The 14,645-nt window shown below is 46.8% G+C and overlaps 5 protein-coding genes across 5 annotated transcripts; 4 read left to right on the top strand and 1 right to left on the bottom strand.

The window, feature by feature from the left end:
* Positions 1 to 2,310: 2,310 nt before the first annotated feature.
* Positions 2,311 to 2,805, top strand: ANOM_002094 (uncharacterized protein; the record flags this gene model as incomplete). Its single annotated transcript, XM_015547351.1, has 1 exon — positions 2,311 to 2,805. One exon carries the CDS (start codon positions 2,311 to 2,313, stop codon positions 2,803 to 2,805), a length of 495 nt encoding a protein of 164 aa, XP_015411007.1.
* A 2,934-nt stretch (positions 2,806 to 5,739) lies between these two features.
* On the top strand, positions 5,740 to 7,112 carry ANOM_002093 (protein kinase domain protein; the record flags this gene model as incomplete). The annotated part of the gene is made up of 5 exons (XM_015547350.1): positions 5,740 to 5,879; positions 6,224 to 6,312; positions 6,365 to 6,669; positions 6,719 to 6,881; positions 6,928 to 7,112. 5 exons carry the CDS (start codon positions 5,740 to 5,742, stop codon positions 7,110 to 7,112), a joined length of 882 nt encoding a protein of 293 aa, XP_015411020.1.
* A 641-nt stretch (positions 7,113 to 7,753) lies between these two features.
* Positions 7,754 to 9,057, top strand: ANOM_002092 (Gfo/Idh/MocA family protein; the record flags this gene model as incomplete). The annotated part of the gene is made up of 5 exons (XM_015547349.1): positions 7,754 to 7,775; positions 7,841 to 7,861; positions 7,924 to 8,454; positions 8,535 to 8,656; positions 8,707 to 9,057. 5 exons carry the CDS (start codon positions 7,754 to 7,756, stop codon positions 9,055 to 9,057), a joined length of 1,047 nt encoding a protein of 348 aa, XP_015411027.1.
* A 226-nt stretch (positions 9,058 to 9,283) lies between these two features.
* Positions 9,284 to 10,682, bottom strand: ANOM_002091 (NAD(P)/FAD-dependent oxidoreductase; the record flags this gene model as incomplete). Its single annotated transcript, XM_015547348.1, has 3 exons — positions 9,284 to 9,495; positions 9,550 to 10,338; positions 10,390 to 10,682. Coding segments are annotated over 3 exons (1,191 nt in total), but the record flags the coding sequence as incomplete, so codon positions are not given.
* A 3,108-nt stretch (positions 10,683 to 13,790) lies between these two features.
* ANOM_002090 (uncharacterized protein) lies at positions 13,791 to 14,502 on the top strand (the record flags this gene model as incomplete). Its single annotated transcript, XM_015547347.1, has 3 exons — positions 13,791 to 13,953; positions 14,011 to 14,289; positions 14,345 to 14,502. The coding sequence occupies 3 exons, from the start codon at positions 13,791 to 13,793 to the stop codon at positions 14,500 to 14,502; spliced, it is 600 nt and encodes a 199-aa protein (XP_015411021.1).
* Positions 14,503 to 14,645: the final 143 nt, after the last annotated feature.

Below are 14,645 nucleotides of genomic sequence, written 5' to 3'. Positions count from 1 at the left end.
TCTGATACGGGAGTGAGACTACTCTACTTGCCAAATTATTGAATGGATTTAGCTCCTATTGAGGAGTTCTTCACGGAGCTGGAAAGATCCATCCAAAAAAGTTTGGCCAGCATACAAAAGAGGTGGATACCAGATCAAGTTTCTATATCTGCCTTCGGAAATGCGTTGACGATGTTGGTACAAGACTCACTTCCGACGCGTAGGCATAGCAATAGGGTGCATCTGAGCGGGTATTAGATATACGTGATGGCTGGGATCGGGATTCTGTGGGGCTTCAGTTGTTAATTATGTGGACTTTTGTTCAACGCTCAGCACACAGGGGACGAGAACGCTATGACGGTTTCCTTGTAAACAAGGAAACACATTAAATGCGACACGAACCCTAAATGGCCAAAATGAATAAAATCACACAAAAATACTGTATACTTACTGGCTGCAAGGCTGAAAATAAGAACACGAGGACGGACCTTGTCCTTTCGTACATATAAGAATAAGGGTTAGGGCCCTTAGGGGGTGCCGGAGCCGTATTTTATGAGTGATCAAGAATTGAAACGATCGGTAAAATATCACCTTGTTTGTACGTATTTTTCACTTCGTCTGTCTCTGATTGGCTGTATAGCCGTTACAAGGTATCTACTGCGGTATGCCCCCCAGGATGCAGGAAAACCATGGTGGCGGGGTTTTGGGCACAGACCGATATATTTACTTCTTGCTCAACCATCTTTCGTGGACTACTTCTCTATGATCTCCATCCCGTTTATGATCAAAACAGTTGCAAGCCCTAATCCACCAATGAAATGCAGAATCCAGTCAAAGCTATTATCCACGGTCATACCCCTTTAAAGGTTCGACCGACATTTCGGCGAGTTCGCGCATGTCCCCATCCACGGTCGGTCTTCTTCATTCTTGTTTGGCCGTTTCCGTGGAGCTATTCTTTACTACGTCCTTTGTCATCGGTGGAAGATATTGTAAATGACCCGAACATTCGTCATGAATGCCAGTCTGGAATTCGGCAACTTTACAATATCCCAATATTCCGTGCCCGTGACACACCTCTCCGCTCACTGTATCGACTTCTTGAGGATATCTGTGCCAGTGACTTTATTATGATGGACTACGAGTGCACGTACTTCTTTTTGCATGGTGAGCCTTGCTGGGCACTGGCTGGTATCCAAGATCCCCGAGACAATGACCCTATCCGATATGCGATTCTTGCTAGCATGGTCGAAGCACTGGTGGATGCATTCAATGCCAGACTAGAACTCGCAATTCGTCGGAATAATACAACAGATCGATCTGAACAACGGAGTTCTAGCTTTGTGAGGGAAGAGGCTCCTGCCTGGGCTTCAAAGGTTGCCCCCCTTGAGAAAACTCTAGTTTTTACCGAGGCTGGCTGTAATGCTTCTGATATGACGACGGAGCGGCATTTTTTGAAGAGAAATATCAAAACACCCAATGGATATTTATATACAGTATAGTTTAGTATATGTGGCATGAAGATCTCAAGCCACTTCTCATCTAAAAGCCTTCACCATCCGGCACTCTCCCTGCAGTTCTAAGGGGTGAGCTTTCTGGAATCCTGATTGTTGTCGAACAACCGTTTACTAATACTGTATGAGAGCCAATTTTACTAAATTCTGGGAACTCTACACATATAACAGTATAATCACGACAGATATATCGAGGGAATCAGTAATTGAACTGCTGCCAAAGTTGGCGGACAGAAACCTGATTTACGGTCCGTTGAATGTAAAAGCCACTATACGGTTATGTATCATGGTCCTACCACTTGAGGCAGTCTGGGCTAATGCCCTATATCTTTGAGAACTACAACCAGAGTGATTAGACATCATGGAACATATCCAAGCGTGATCCAGTCAAATACTTAGATATGTTATGATCATTATAGTTCTAGTATGCACATCAACTAGTATACATGTTTGCCTTGTTTGTCACTGGATTTAAGCGTCCGCGCCGACCACGCCCTTTTAACTGATGATGAATTCAAACCGACTAGCTTTCCTTCCATTAACGATGTCTTCCCCATTCCTCACTGTCCAAGGAGATCCAATCTCTCTCGAACAAGTTCTCGGGAGTGGTGGGTCTGCGGTAGTTCTGCTTCAAAATGGCTTAGCTGTCAAAACCCCCTTAAGATATCTTTGGAGCTCAGACTAGGACGTGAAAGCAAACATTGAAAGCCTCAGGCGTGAGCAAGATGTATATCATCGCTTGCAAGATACTGGAGATAACCGAGCTGATGGTATTGTCCGTTGCATTCAATTCGCAAATGAAGCCACGCATCTCACATATATGGCCAATGGAGATCTTCGCACTTACCTTGCGACATGCCGCCCTTCTCGTGAGCTCCAGCTCAAATGGTTCCAGGAGATGGCTCGGACACTTAGTTATATTCATGACAGGCGCGTACTTGTTGCAGACATCGCTAGCCGCAATTTCCTTCTTGATTCCGATTTATGCCTCAAAATTTGCGATTTCTCGGAGGCATCTCTCCTCCCATTGGATTTTAATATGGATGCTGTCGATGACAATGGATACACTACAAGAATTGATATTGGTCTACTTGGTGCAGTCATGTATGAAGTTGCGACTGGTAACAAGTGTGAGATTGATCTCTACAAAGATAACTCTCCCACCGACGGTCGGGCTTATTTTCCTGAGAGGAAGTTCTTACCAAGTACACAAGATATCTGGCTAGGTTGGATCTTTGAAGGATGCTGGAACGGAGAATTCCCCAATGCCCACAGTCTCCTACAAGCGTTGAATTCTGTCAGTCCACTCCCTTGATCTCATATGCCGAAATCAAGTACTATTCCCTCCTGGGCTTTATGAAGGACTCAGTGAGAGACTGACTCATTACGACTATCATTAGTGCCTTGGGTCTGGCAATGTTTACTCTGATCATCACAAGAAAGAAAATATCTGTATCAGATAATCGTAGTTTTTCTTCACCACTGCTTACCGTATCTTTTCCGCATCAAATTAAATTGTCATTTATTTTACCATAGATTGAACAGTACTACTGAATGACTTTCTTATGCAATGTTTTGGTAATTGTCGATATCCGGTGTTTTGTACTTTTGCTACTATCATCCGTTCCCCCTTACCAGTCCAAAGATAAGTCTATAGATTGGTCTTATAATCCATCAAAGATCTGGCCCTTGGGTATCTAATGTCTGTCGTTCTTGTGAGTCTGCTTGCATTTTGAGCACGTGAACTTTGCTGTGTACTCTCTCCTGGCACGCGATGGCGGCTGCGTCAGGAATGCCGCAATATGCGCAGACATCGTTTCAAACCTCTCTATCTAGTCCTTCGAGGCTGATAAGGTCTGTGCAGCGATGATATTTTTCATTGCTATAACAGAGAAGATTAAACTGACCGAATTAACACAAGACATTGGCTCGAGATGCAGAAATTGACTTCCAATAACTGGACCCGGCGTCAGACAAATTGAATAAATCCGGAAGCTAAATATCCCTTGCGTAGCTAACCTCTGGTGGAGGCTTCCTCTAGGCCAATAATATATTAGTTGCGACTGGGGGAAGTTGCGTGGCATCTCAGCTCTATTGGCTATTTTCCAGCTCGAGTCTCGATGTATGTAGTACCGAGAGCCATCACCTGTGATATCTCGTGCATTAGTGGTAATTAACACCACTGTTGGTTTCCTTGCGCGCATTTACGTATCCTGACTCAGAGGTCAAAGCGAAGTAAACAACATCAAACTTGCTATTATGTGGTTTGAAGTTCCGGCAGAAAAAGAGTAATGGCCAGGCCTTCCGAAGTACTATGGTCCAAATACTATTTACTTATTTGTGAAGTACGTTATCGAACAGCCAACCATACGGATGATGGTAATTTCCAGATTGTAGAACTGCTATAGCGCTGGTTTTTCTTGCACTGTGAGCGGTGCTATTTTCCCATTGCGCCAGAAAATCTATCACCATTATCAACTTCGGAAAGCAAGAAGAGGAGGAAGAGTCGTATTCGGGTCATTCTCATATTGTGGGCCTTGTCATGCTATTAGCGCTCTGGCTTATACATTCGCTTAACTGCAAATGTGCCTGATAAGCAGTGAAACGAAGATCCGCATCTTTGTCCAAACCATAGCAGTCAGCTAGGCGCTGTAATTGAGCTTCTGAGAGTATACCATCAAGAACACAACCTAGAGATCCTGTTAGCCAGAAAGAGGGTAGATATCATATAATAGATAACCTTACCAAACTTATTCTCACAGCACTCCTTCCATTTTCTGATCCTATCTCTCAACGATTCCGTTGATCCCGGACACATTAGGATGCCGTGGGCACATCGAGCACCGTCAGTATCAATCGAATCAAGATGTTCTAGCATCTTTGAGGTGCGGCTATACTGCCCGAGCCAAGTTTTTCGAATGATATTATCAAGGCCTTGATGATTGGTTCGTATTTTGGGCAGAATCAATGTACCATGACTGTCAACAGACAGCTCAGGCTTGGCTCCGTGCTCCACCTGAAAAATAAGCGACCCCATTGCAAACATATCCGTTGCCTCAGATAAAGTCGGCGATGGACCGTTTATCGGAAGCGGAAGATCTGGGAAAATGGGATTTGGTTGACCAAGAGGGCTGGCGGCACTAAAATCGCAAAGAATAGCACGGTCGTGTTCGTCACAGAGGACATTGTCAATCCGTACATCTCCATAGACTATTCCAAGGCTATGGATATGACAAAGTGCGTCGGTGAGATCAGGGTACCAGCGAATCCGATGAAGCTGGACGGGAATTCTATCCGCAGATAGCGAGGAGTATCTGCGGAGATAAATTCCCTCAGGTTGTTCAGCATCGATGGCTTCTATAATATGAGGGTGTGGCCGTTGTTGAAGCAGTTTTAGTACAGTTCGTTCGTTCTGTAACAAGTTGTACTGAAATAGGGTGTCTGAGGCGTAGTGTCATGGATCGCTGTCAGGGGCACTACTCCCAGGGTGTTCAAATAGCCAATAAGTCTTGAGAGCTATCTGGCTATAAACTTCGCAGATTTGAGCAGAAGCTCCAACTCCTATTACTTCCAAGTCACGTTGAGGGTGCAGCCGTATGGTGTATATGTCGCAGTTCTCAGTAGTCTCAAAATCGTCAAGCCTTTCCAGTTTAAACGGATGATATCTGATAAATGGCGGGAGTATACGAGACAAGAGGCCAAATACGCGATAGCTGAGATGACCAACGTATCGCAATACAGCCAGGGCTGTGGGGTAAAATCGCCAGAGATACGACAACATTTTAGAGGCGCCATGAAAAAAGAGCCTGAACCAGCAATTTAGAATTCTTCAAAGGTGACCATGCATGCCACGGCCCACGTGATACGACACGGGTCAGTGACGGTCATCTCAGGGGTTTCGAACCAAGGGCGATTCACGTACGGTCATATATCCTATCCGGGCTATCCCTCAGGCTTCATAGTAACTGAAAGTCCTGTTCTGACAGTGAATTATTTCTAGACTTCCACTTGAATACTCCTCATATCTCTCAGCTCTCACCTATACGAGACATTGCTCAATTGCTCAATCTTTACAATACGGTCTTGTATTCTCTTCGCCCCACTACATTAAATCATATCTAATTATCTTACAGCTCTTTGCGCGTATTCGACCTCTTAAGCACTCCTTGTAATGACGAGGTGTGGTACAACCCTTACCAGGTTGAAGCATTGTATTTCCCAGCTACCAGCCTCCAGATACTGGCGACCCATGAGCACCCAACCTGCTCAGACTGGCACCACACCTCTTATAGAGGAGGAGAGACTTCCTTTCTACAAACCGGAACAATTCTATCCTGTCCATATAGGCGAGGTCCTTCACTCAAGATATAAGGTTTTAGGAAAACTTGGGTATGGGTCTTATTCCACTGTGTGGCTGTGTCGTGACAAAAGGTACAAACTCTCCCCATGCGAAAATGTTCAGTATTTAGCTTATTCCCATGTAGTAGTAATAAGTATGTCGCTGTTAAAGTACTTACCAGAACTTCCGCCCATGCGGAGCCAGCCTCGTCTAGAGAGCTAGGAGTTTACGAACACCTAAGCAGATTGAATTCATCTCATGTTGGAAGTGCCTATATTCGTGGACTATATGATACCTTCGAGGTTTCTAATCCAGGAGGAGTCTATCCGTGTTTGGTACACCCACCAATGCATATGTCGATCAATACGTTACGAATGAGAGCTAGGTCTTGTAGATTGAGCGAACCTCTACTTAAGCAAACCTTGATTTGCCTTCTTCAAGCTCTTGACTTTCTTCACAGTGAGGCAAATATCGTTCATTCTGGTAAGATCCTCCGGTGTTGGTGGTTCCTATGCATATGTTAACAACACCATAGATATCAAGGCCTCGAACATCATGCTTAGCATTGAAGATGAAACGATACTTAAAGACTTCGAAAAGGAGGAGCAGGAACATCCAAGTTGGCGAAAGGTTGTGGATAATCACATTATATACACCTCTCGGGAGCTTTCACTGCCGCAGAATGATTTATGGGGTCAGCCAGTCTTATGTGATCTTGGGGAGGCTAGGATCGGAAGCTCTCATGAAGGGAATATTCAGCCCGATATATATAAGGCCCCTGAAGTGCTTTTTGACATGCCATGGACCTATAGCGCTGATATATGGAATGTCAGCGCCATGGTAAGTTGAGTCCTGCTACCATGAGGGCCGTTCTCTCTGACAAGTTCAGATTTGGGATATTTTTGAAAATAAACATTTATTTAATGCACTTGACGAAGACAGAGAGTATTCTCCATACCATCACGTTGCCGAAATGGTGGCCTACCTTGGTCTGCCACCACTTCACTTTCTCCAGCGAAGTGAAGAGACACGCAATGTGTTTGACCAGAATGGTCGGTTTTGTCTTCCAATGCGTGAGTGAAGCTAACAGCCATATAGGTAATTGGCTGGGTGCAGGTGGTGTCTCCATACCGTCAATCTCGATGGAGGAATCGGAAGACAATCTCAGTGGCCAAGATAAACAGCAATTTCTCCAATTCATGCGATCAATGCTTCAGTGGGTCCCTGAGGAGAGAAAGACAGCGAAAGAGCTATTGGATGATCCGTGGCTGAATTCGGATTGAAATACTCCCGTTCTCGATTCTTGACCCTACTACTGTAAGGCTATGTATGAGTCTGGAATACAAATCATGTACCACTTAGAAACGTCACATTAGAAACAGATAAACACGAGAGGCCTTGTTCACTCCCAAGGGAGACCTAAATGTTACACCTCATGCCTGTTCTTGCGATGTAGCTGCTCTACATGCCCGTCAGCGACGCGTCCGCGGAAACATCGAACAAGGATATGTGGTCTAACGTAATAAAGTATTCGGTCCAGCGGATCGGTGGCCATATCGTTGTAAGAGGCTCAGAGTTACCTTTTTGTAGACTATCATGGTTTAGTATGTGTTCGAATTGCTGCTCTCTGCCTTGTGAAAGACCACACCGTGTTGGAGGTACAGAGCAAGCAAGAACGGGAGCTTTCAATTCCATGACCTACAGTGGGGGTATATGTACCTCATACCCCTTTCAGACTACTGATGGCATAATCTCAATAGTTCAAGAACAGAAATCCCAAATGCCACTATCGTGAGGAATGACGTGATGCGCTAAGATTAGACCAATTAATTAATTGACCCCTCAATGTCTCATTGGGACTGATAAGTACACCTAATCCCGGTGAAGATTCTTTTGACCTTCTGCAATACCCCAAATGAGCAACATGGTGAACTGGGGAATCATATGTAGGTCTTTTCCAACAGATATCCTTTAGTACTCAAGCACCGCTAACCCTAGCGCGACCAACAAGCAACTGGCGATAACGCTACAAGTTCGTCATCCATCATAGTCCAACTTCAATTAACATATACGCTGACCAAGCCCATTGTCCAGAATTTGCCAAAGACCTCCTCATCAACCCATCAACAAGAGGCGTCCACAATGTCACCCACAACCTAACCGCCGTCGCATCCTCAACCTCATTGCCAAAAGCCCAGCACTTCCTGTCTGCCGTAGATGCTCCACCAGAAACAGCCGCTTACGGATCCTACGAGTCCCTCCTCGCAGACCCCAATGTTCAAATTGTCTATATCTCCACGCCACACTCGCACCATTTCCAGAATGCCCGTGCCGCTTTACTCGCGGGAAAGCACGTCTTACTTGAGAAGGCCTTCACGGTTAATGCAGCTCAGGCGCGTAGTCTCATTCAGCTCGCTCGTGAGAAGAATCTGTTCCTCATGGAGGCAATGTGGACGCGTTTCTTCCCACTCATGCACTATGTCAGACAGCTCATCAAAGATGGAGCCATTGGAGCTGTGCAGCGAGTAGTTGCGGATCGAAATTTAGGGAGGGATGTCGAGAAGCTCTACGGGGCGGAGCATCGATTAGTGAATCCTACACTGGCGGGTGGAGCTTTGCTCGATTGTGAGTAGCATCAATTTATATGCAAATATCGGCCGAAATAAGCGGTTTAAAGGACACCATACTCACGTTTTCTACTCTAGTGGCTATATATCCCCTGACGTGGATCTTTCAGATCCTGTATCATGATGGTCCACTAGCCTCTGCTACTGTCAGGTCACCACCAAATGTCTCTAGCTCGGTGGTCAAATACACTCCAACGGGAGTAGATGAGACCGCTCTGTTATTGTCACCTTTCCTGGGAGTCGAACGCAGGGTGTGGCGACGGCCAGCCTTCGGGTCACTTCGGACCCAACCGACCCTGGGGTGCGCATCTTAGGGGATAAAGGCCAGATACAGGTCTTTGGACCTGCTGCACGGCCGTTGAGCATTGCGCGCATTGCATATGGGGAACAAGGTCCGGAGATAGTGGAGAGGAAGGATTTTGAAATTCCAGTTGGACACGGATTGTTCTGGGAGGCAGATGCCTGTGCTCAATACTTGGTTGAGGGGAAGACCGAGTCAGACCTGATGCCACTGGAAGAGACGCTGCTGATTATGGAAGTCATGGATAAGGTACGGGAGGAGCATGGGATTAAGTATCCGGCTGAAGTCGAGGCACACTAATCCAGCCTCCACTATCAAAGCAACATTGCATTCTTGGGCCAGTGTCTATCTTCCTGGAATTGAAGCGGTCGGTGAGAGATCAACTTCTATAACCTAGCATGAATTCCGTGTCTCGGTCGAAAGGCGTATTGTGTTCCACGATTATTAAACAATTAAATATTATATATGTATTATCTCCTCTGACTCTCGCGATATTAGATCATTATCCCATATACTTTCCGAAATGCACACCATAGTATTATGTGCGAGTATACCGTATAAGGGAGCTGCCGCGAGATGGGTGCTCTAAAGCTTAACGACGGCTGAGTCTCTTGTACAGGTCATGGATCTCACTGCCCATCTGTTGTTCAGTAGCCTCATGGAAGGAAGCCTCATCAAACTCGGTTTCTCTCTTCTCCAATCCGGCGTCACGGTCGAGTTCCTCTTGAGCCATTTCAACTGAAAACGGTAAGTAGGTCGTACAACAAAAGGGAAGAGACACATGGGGCTTACCATGACAATAGACAGCCGCTGATTTGCCGCTAGACATGGCATGGGGGACATTGGTGCTATTATCGCTATTGGCGTCGCCAACACCCCAGACTCCAGGGACGCTAGTTCGCAAGCCCTTGCGCAGGGTATTCATCTTAGACCCCAGCATTTCCACGCCCAGCTGGGCCGGCAGGTCGGACCTCTGCGACGTATCATAGTTCGTGAGGAACGCACCACGCACTTCAAAGCTGTTATCAACGAAGTAGATTTGGAATTTGTCGAACTCCCGACGGGTCGCGGGATCGTACACAACGCCCCCATCCTGAATACGGGTGATGTTCAAAATGGGCTTGTTATTGACTGTGACATTATACGTCTGGAAAACCTTTCTCCAGTTCGGGTGTTTCTCATCCAGGATGGCGATCTGCTCTGTAGTGTTGGTTCCGTTCGCGTAGATTCTGATATCCTTGTTCAGGGTCGGGTGCAGTTCTCTGACAGCACCGTATGCGTCGGACAAATTTCCAAGAACTCCCATGGACTGGTTCCGATGCTCGAACCCATCACACCACGGACACCAGTAGATACCTTTTCCGAAGCCGTCCTCGAGGCCCGGCACATCGGGCAGATTGTCTTTCATTCCGCTGGCCAGGATGACCTTGCGAGCTGTAAATTGCTGGTCACCGAAAGTGGCTTGGAAAATGTTATCTCCGACCTTTTCGAGCTTCGTCACCTTTTCATCGATAAACGTTGTCGAGTTGTAAAAGGCGATTTGCTCGCGGGCGGTCTTCCGAAATTCGGCGGGCACGACATCTAATACAAACTCAGTACACTAGATCGTTGTATAAAAAGGGATATACTTACGGTCATTTCCGATAACATCATGCATGTGTCTGGTAGGGTTGTTACGGTACTCGCCAGAGTCAAAGAGGACCGACTTCCGCAGGACGCGCGACAGGCCACTCGCTGCGCTGAGGCCAGAAGGGCCACCACCAATGATGATCACATCATGGCTTGTCTCAGGTACATCTGCTATACAGACAGAAAGGATGGAGAGTAGGGTGCACAAAAGCGCTGTCCAGTTGCAGGTGAACATCATGGCTGGTGACGGTCCCAGCAGCGTCGAACTTGTGGTGGAGATGATAGAAGGGATCCGAAGCAGTCCATGTTGTTATACGCGTTCTAATATATAAAAACATCGCTGGTCTCTTACGGCCGGGAACGTCCAGTGGGTCGTATTGAATATTCCGATAAGCATACGACTTTGGACGGATACGTTGAGATATATTTTGGCGCGGGCTGAAACACTTGGTGATACAGGATTTTCTATTAGATTTGCACGAGATGTATCACCGGTTTCGTATATTCGACTCGATATAGCGTCGTAGCTCGAGATAAGTTGTAGAGATGCATGGGCACTGGTAGCACTCCGCGGTTACATTGGGATTTCATCGCGGAACTTCGATTATGTCACGACTCTACCAGAACACGGAAACTCGACTCCCAGTGATGAAGCAAAACCAAAAGCCTGCTGTTCCCCAGCCTACCGTTTTCATCTATGATGTGCAACTAATTCTCCCTGGTTGACTGAACTCAATCTGGGTACATGACAAGTTCTGTGGGTGGTTCCTCACAAAACCCACAACCGAAGATTGGTTCCGGTTTGAGGCCCGTCCAAAGATGCGATGCCAAGTCTTACTGACAGGGGGTAGCTTAAGGCATATGAGCCAAGGGATCGAATTTTCTGCATTATCGGCAAATTGTGAACCGTCGGGGGCAGATCCATCTCAACAGCGTGTTTATCCTTAAGAACCTACTCCGGAGTATCGACATCGTCGAACCCCCTTTGACAGGAACTCCGTCCAAGTTTAGACTCTTTCCACTTGCGCTGGCTTCAGGAATAATATTGATAGGGCCAGATATCTCGTAGGTCGAGTACTTCTCACGTACTGTTGAGAGGTGCGGGCTTGAAGCGCTCCCTAGGACATGGGTACCAATCATCGATGCCCTGCTGTTTGAGGCTTCACGGCTTCACGAGCCCACGGCACAAAGTCATCCGTAACAAGAAATGCTTCATTAACCTCGAGCTTGTCTTGATTAAACATTATATCGAAGTAGTAAGTGTCATAGCTATGAGCGCCATCGGGTAATGTTCTACTAGCAGGACGTTTGACTAGGACTCACATTATATCCTTGTGTGGGGCGACGATATTGACGTACTATATCGTCTGGGGGCATTTTGAGCTTATATTTACATCAGCGATTGAGGTAAAGGTTTTATTAATATGACATGCATATATGCTGACTTGTAATTGTTGGGCCGGAATATGCGCAAGAGGGAGAGAAATGAAGCTAGAGATAAAAAGTGAAGTATAGGTGAGAATCAAGAGATTTAGATGAGGAAACGACTGAAATTCCGCTACACCGCTACTAACTGAGACGGTTCATGGAGGGTCGGAAATAGTCTTCCACGTAGGCAGACAGGGAACCCAGGCTGTGCAGGAGGCTGAAGGAACGCGAGGCGAGGTGCATGCATGCGGCTCTCGATAGGGCTCGGACAAAAAGGACCTCAACGTCAGAATTTAGTAGGTAACGTGAATTTAACGTACTGGAGACACATTCCACTCGGGAACTGACATGCATATATGCTGAGTTGGCTCGTGTTGGATGCGGGGAATTGGCGACCCGAGCACCAGGCCTACTGGTAGTCTGAGGCGTCCACGTATCTTCAGTACTACTGTAACAGGAAAGGCGAAAAGTATCCACTCGTATTCATGTGGGCTTGTCGGATATTAAGCAATACATGCGAATGCGCATGCGGGCTGTGTCGAGCACCGAATAAAAAGTTCGGTGACTTCCCAAGCCCACGTTCTCTCTCTTAACATCATACCCCGTATGGCGTGGAAGCGTTGGGCCCACTTACATATGCATATTCCCCGAGAGGATATAGACCAATTGATAGAAAGCCGCCGTTGGACTTTGCAAAAACAGTACAATGACCGGCAGGAATATTGATACCTTGTCGGCCTTGGGTAGGTATGAAAATCGGACAAAAGCAAAATACTGTCTGGCCATCTACACCACAATGACCGGTGTTCACTTGAGGCTTATCGTCTGGACTAGCGTAAGACAGGCAGGCAGTGAAAACCCGGGGTTCCAACGGTCTTCCAATCCGCCACTTCCGTGTAGATCGCTGACATGATGATATCCGACGGTTCCGAGAATTTTAGTCCATAAGCCCATAGGTTTATGAATTATCTTTACTGCCCAGAAATGGCGCATGTTTAGAATATCATGCAATGGATCACTACCAAACTCAAGTATTGTCTTTCCATTTTAAGTCACATAGCGGGAGTTTTAAGTCAAACCGCCAGCGCTCATATACAGGTACGAACATATCTTAACATCCAAAACCTGCAGTCATACAATGCAATATCGAGACTCACCTATTTTACTAACAGAAAATGACAGGGAAGAAAAGTGATGCTTTGGGTCAGGCTGGCCGTGAATGAATTACCGGTTCTTCGCATAGGAGCGTCACTTCCATTGAATCTAGACGGTCTACGCCGATGTGTGGTCTTACCAGAACTAGGTATCTTGTCTCCTTTTGCAGATAATAGTATTGTAGAGCTCAGGTGATTGGACATGTTGGGTGCATCCGAAGAGGTATCACGGAGGTGATCCATGGTTTTCCGCAGTTGAAGTCCGTGAATTCGCCAAAAGCGGCAGTAGGGCTATGAACGTGTGATATATTTAGCATACTGTCAAGCCTAGACAGGTGGCACAGAATAAGGCCAACCATGTACTCGGGCAACCCGTTCGAGCTTCTATTGGCCAGTGTAGGCGTAGACTGTTCTTCTACAAGCCGTTTCGGATCTGATATCCATCATGCTGGGGCAGTGAGCTGCTCAGATGACAGCCGTATGCCAATAACAATTTGGCTCGTAGCTGTCGGGCCGGCAACGCCTAGTACTTTGGTCAATCAGGAGACAATATGTATGGCTATGTCTCATTCTATCCACGGATGGCTTCGTATTTGTGATGTGTTCTGGCAATAGTAAGGTTGAGGCTACTTCCAGGCCTTCTGTAGACATGGCTGGATTGCCTGCAGTCCCGTATCGATTCCTTGCCTTGGGATGTCTATATAAACCTTCATGATCCCTGCTTCAATTCTCATTCTCAGATTAAAATCAAGCATCTTCACCACGACTCCTTCAATACACAATCAAACAAAGACCATCTATCTCACAAACAAAACTTTCAAGATGAAGCTTTCTTCGACCTCTACCCTCGTCGCTGCACTTGTTGCCGGTGTCAACGGCGCCAGCATTCCTCGAACCCAAGGCTCTGTCCCCATCACCTTTATCGGTGCGGCCGATGCCCAGTTTACTCAGGACTTCCCAACAGATGGAAGCAGCGTCGCCATCAGTAAGTTGACATGACTGAGTACCCTTGAAGCTTGTGAAGTAGCTCTGACCATCCCAGCCAACCCTCTGAGCATCTCCCACATTGCCTCCAGCACCGACGGTGTCTCATGCGTTTTCAATGGTATTGACAACAGCGTCACTGTTGTTTCTGATGCAGAGACTGTAGACGTTGGGCCTCCCCAGACCCAGACCTCGGGTGCATGCGCTGTTGGCTCAGTTCCCCCCGGTCAGTCCGAGCCTCGGTCATCTGGCCAGGATGTGGTTATCACATTTGTTGGCGCAGCAGATGCTCAGTTCACCCAGGTCTTCCCGACCAACGGAGTTGCGACTCAGATCTGTACGTATATCCGACCTAATGCCTAGTGGTTGGTGGTGACTGACAACAATCGCAGCGAACCGGCTCAGCATCTCTCACATTGAGTCTCACGCACCCGGTGTTTCATGCACCTTCAACGGCATTGACCACAGCGTTACCACTGTCAGCGGTGTCCAGACTGTTGATGTCGGTCCTCCCCAGACCCAGATCTCTGGTACCTGCCACCGCCTTTAAAGGAACTACTGGGAGCTAGATAGCTTTCAGGCTGTCCAAGGTCACCAATGAGCTAAACACAGCGCTAATCTTTGAACAACCCTATTACTTTCCTTCTTCACCCTTCGGGTTACGCTTCGCATATCACTATATTTAACTTATGG

The sequence above is a fragment of the Aspergillus nomiae genome (genome assembly GCF_001204775.2).
Source record: "Aspergillus nomiae NRRL 13137 chromosome Unknown contig00019, whole genome shotgun sequence".
Lineage (NCBI taxonomy): Eukaryota > Fungi > Ascomycota > Eurotiomycetes > Eurotiales > Aspergillaceae > Aspergillus > Aspergillus nomiae.
This window is presented reverse-complemented; position numbering and strand designations above follow the sequence as displayed.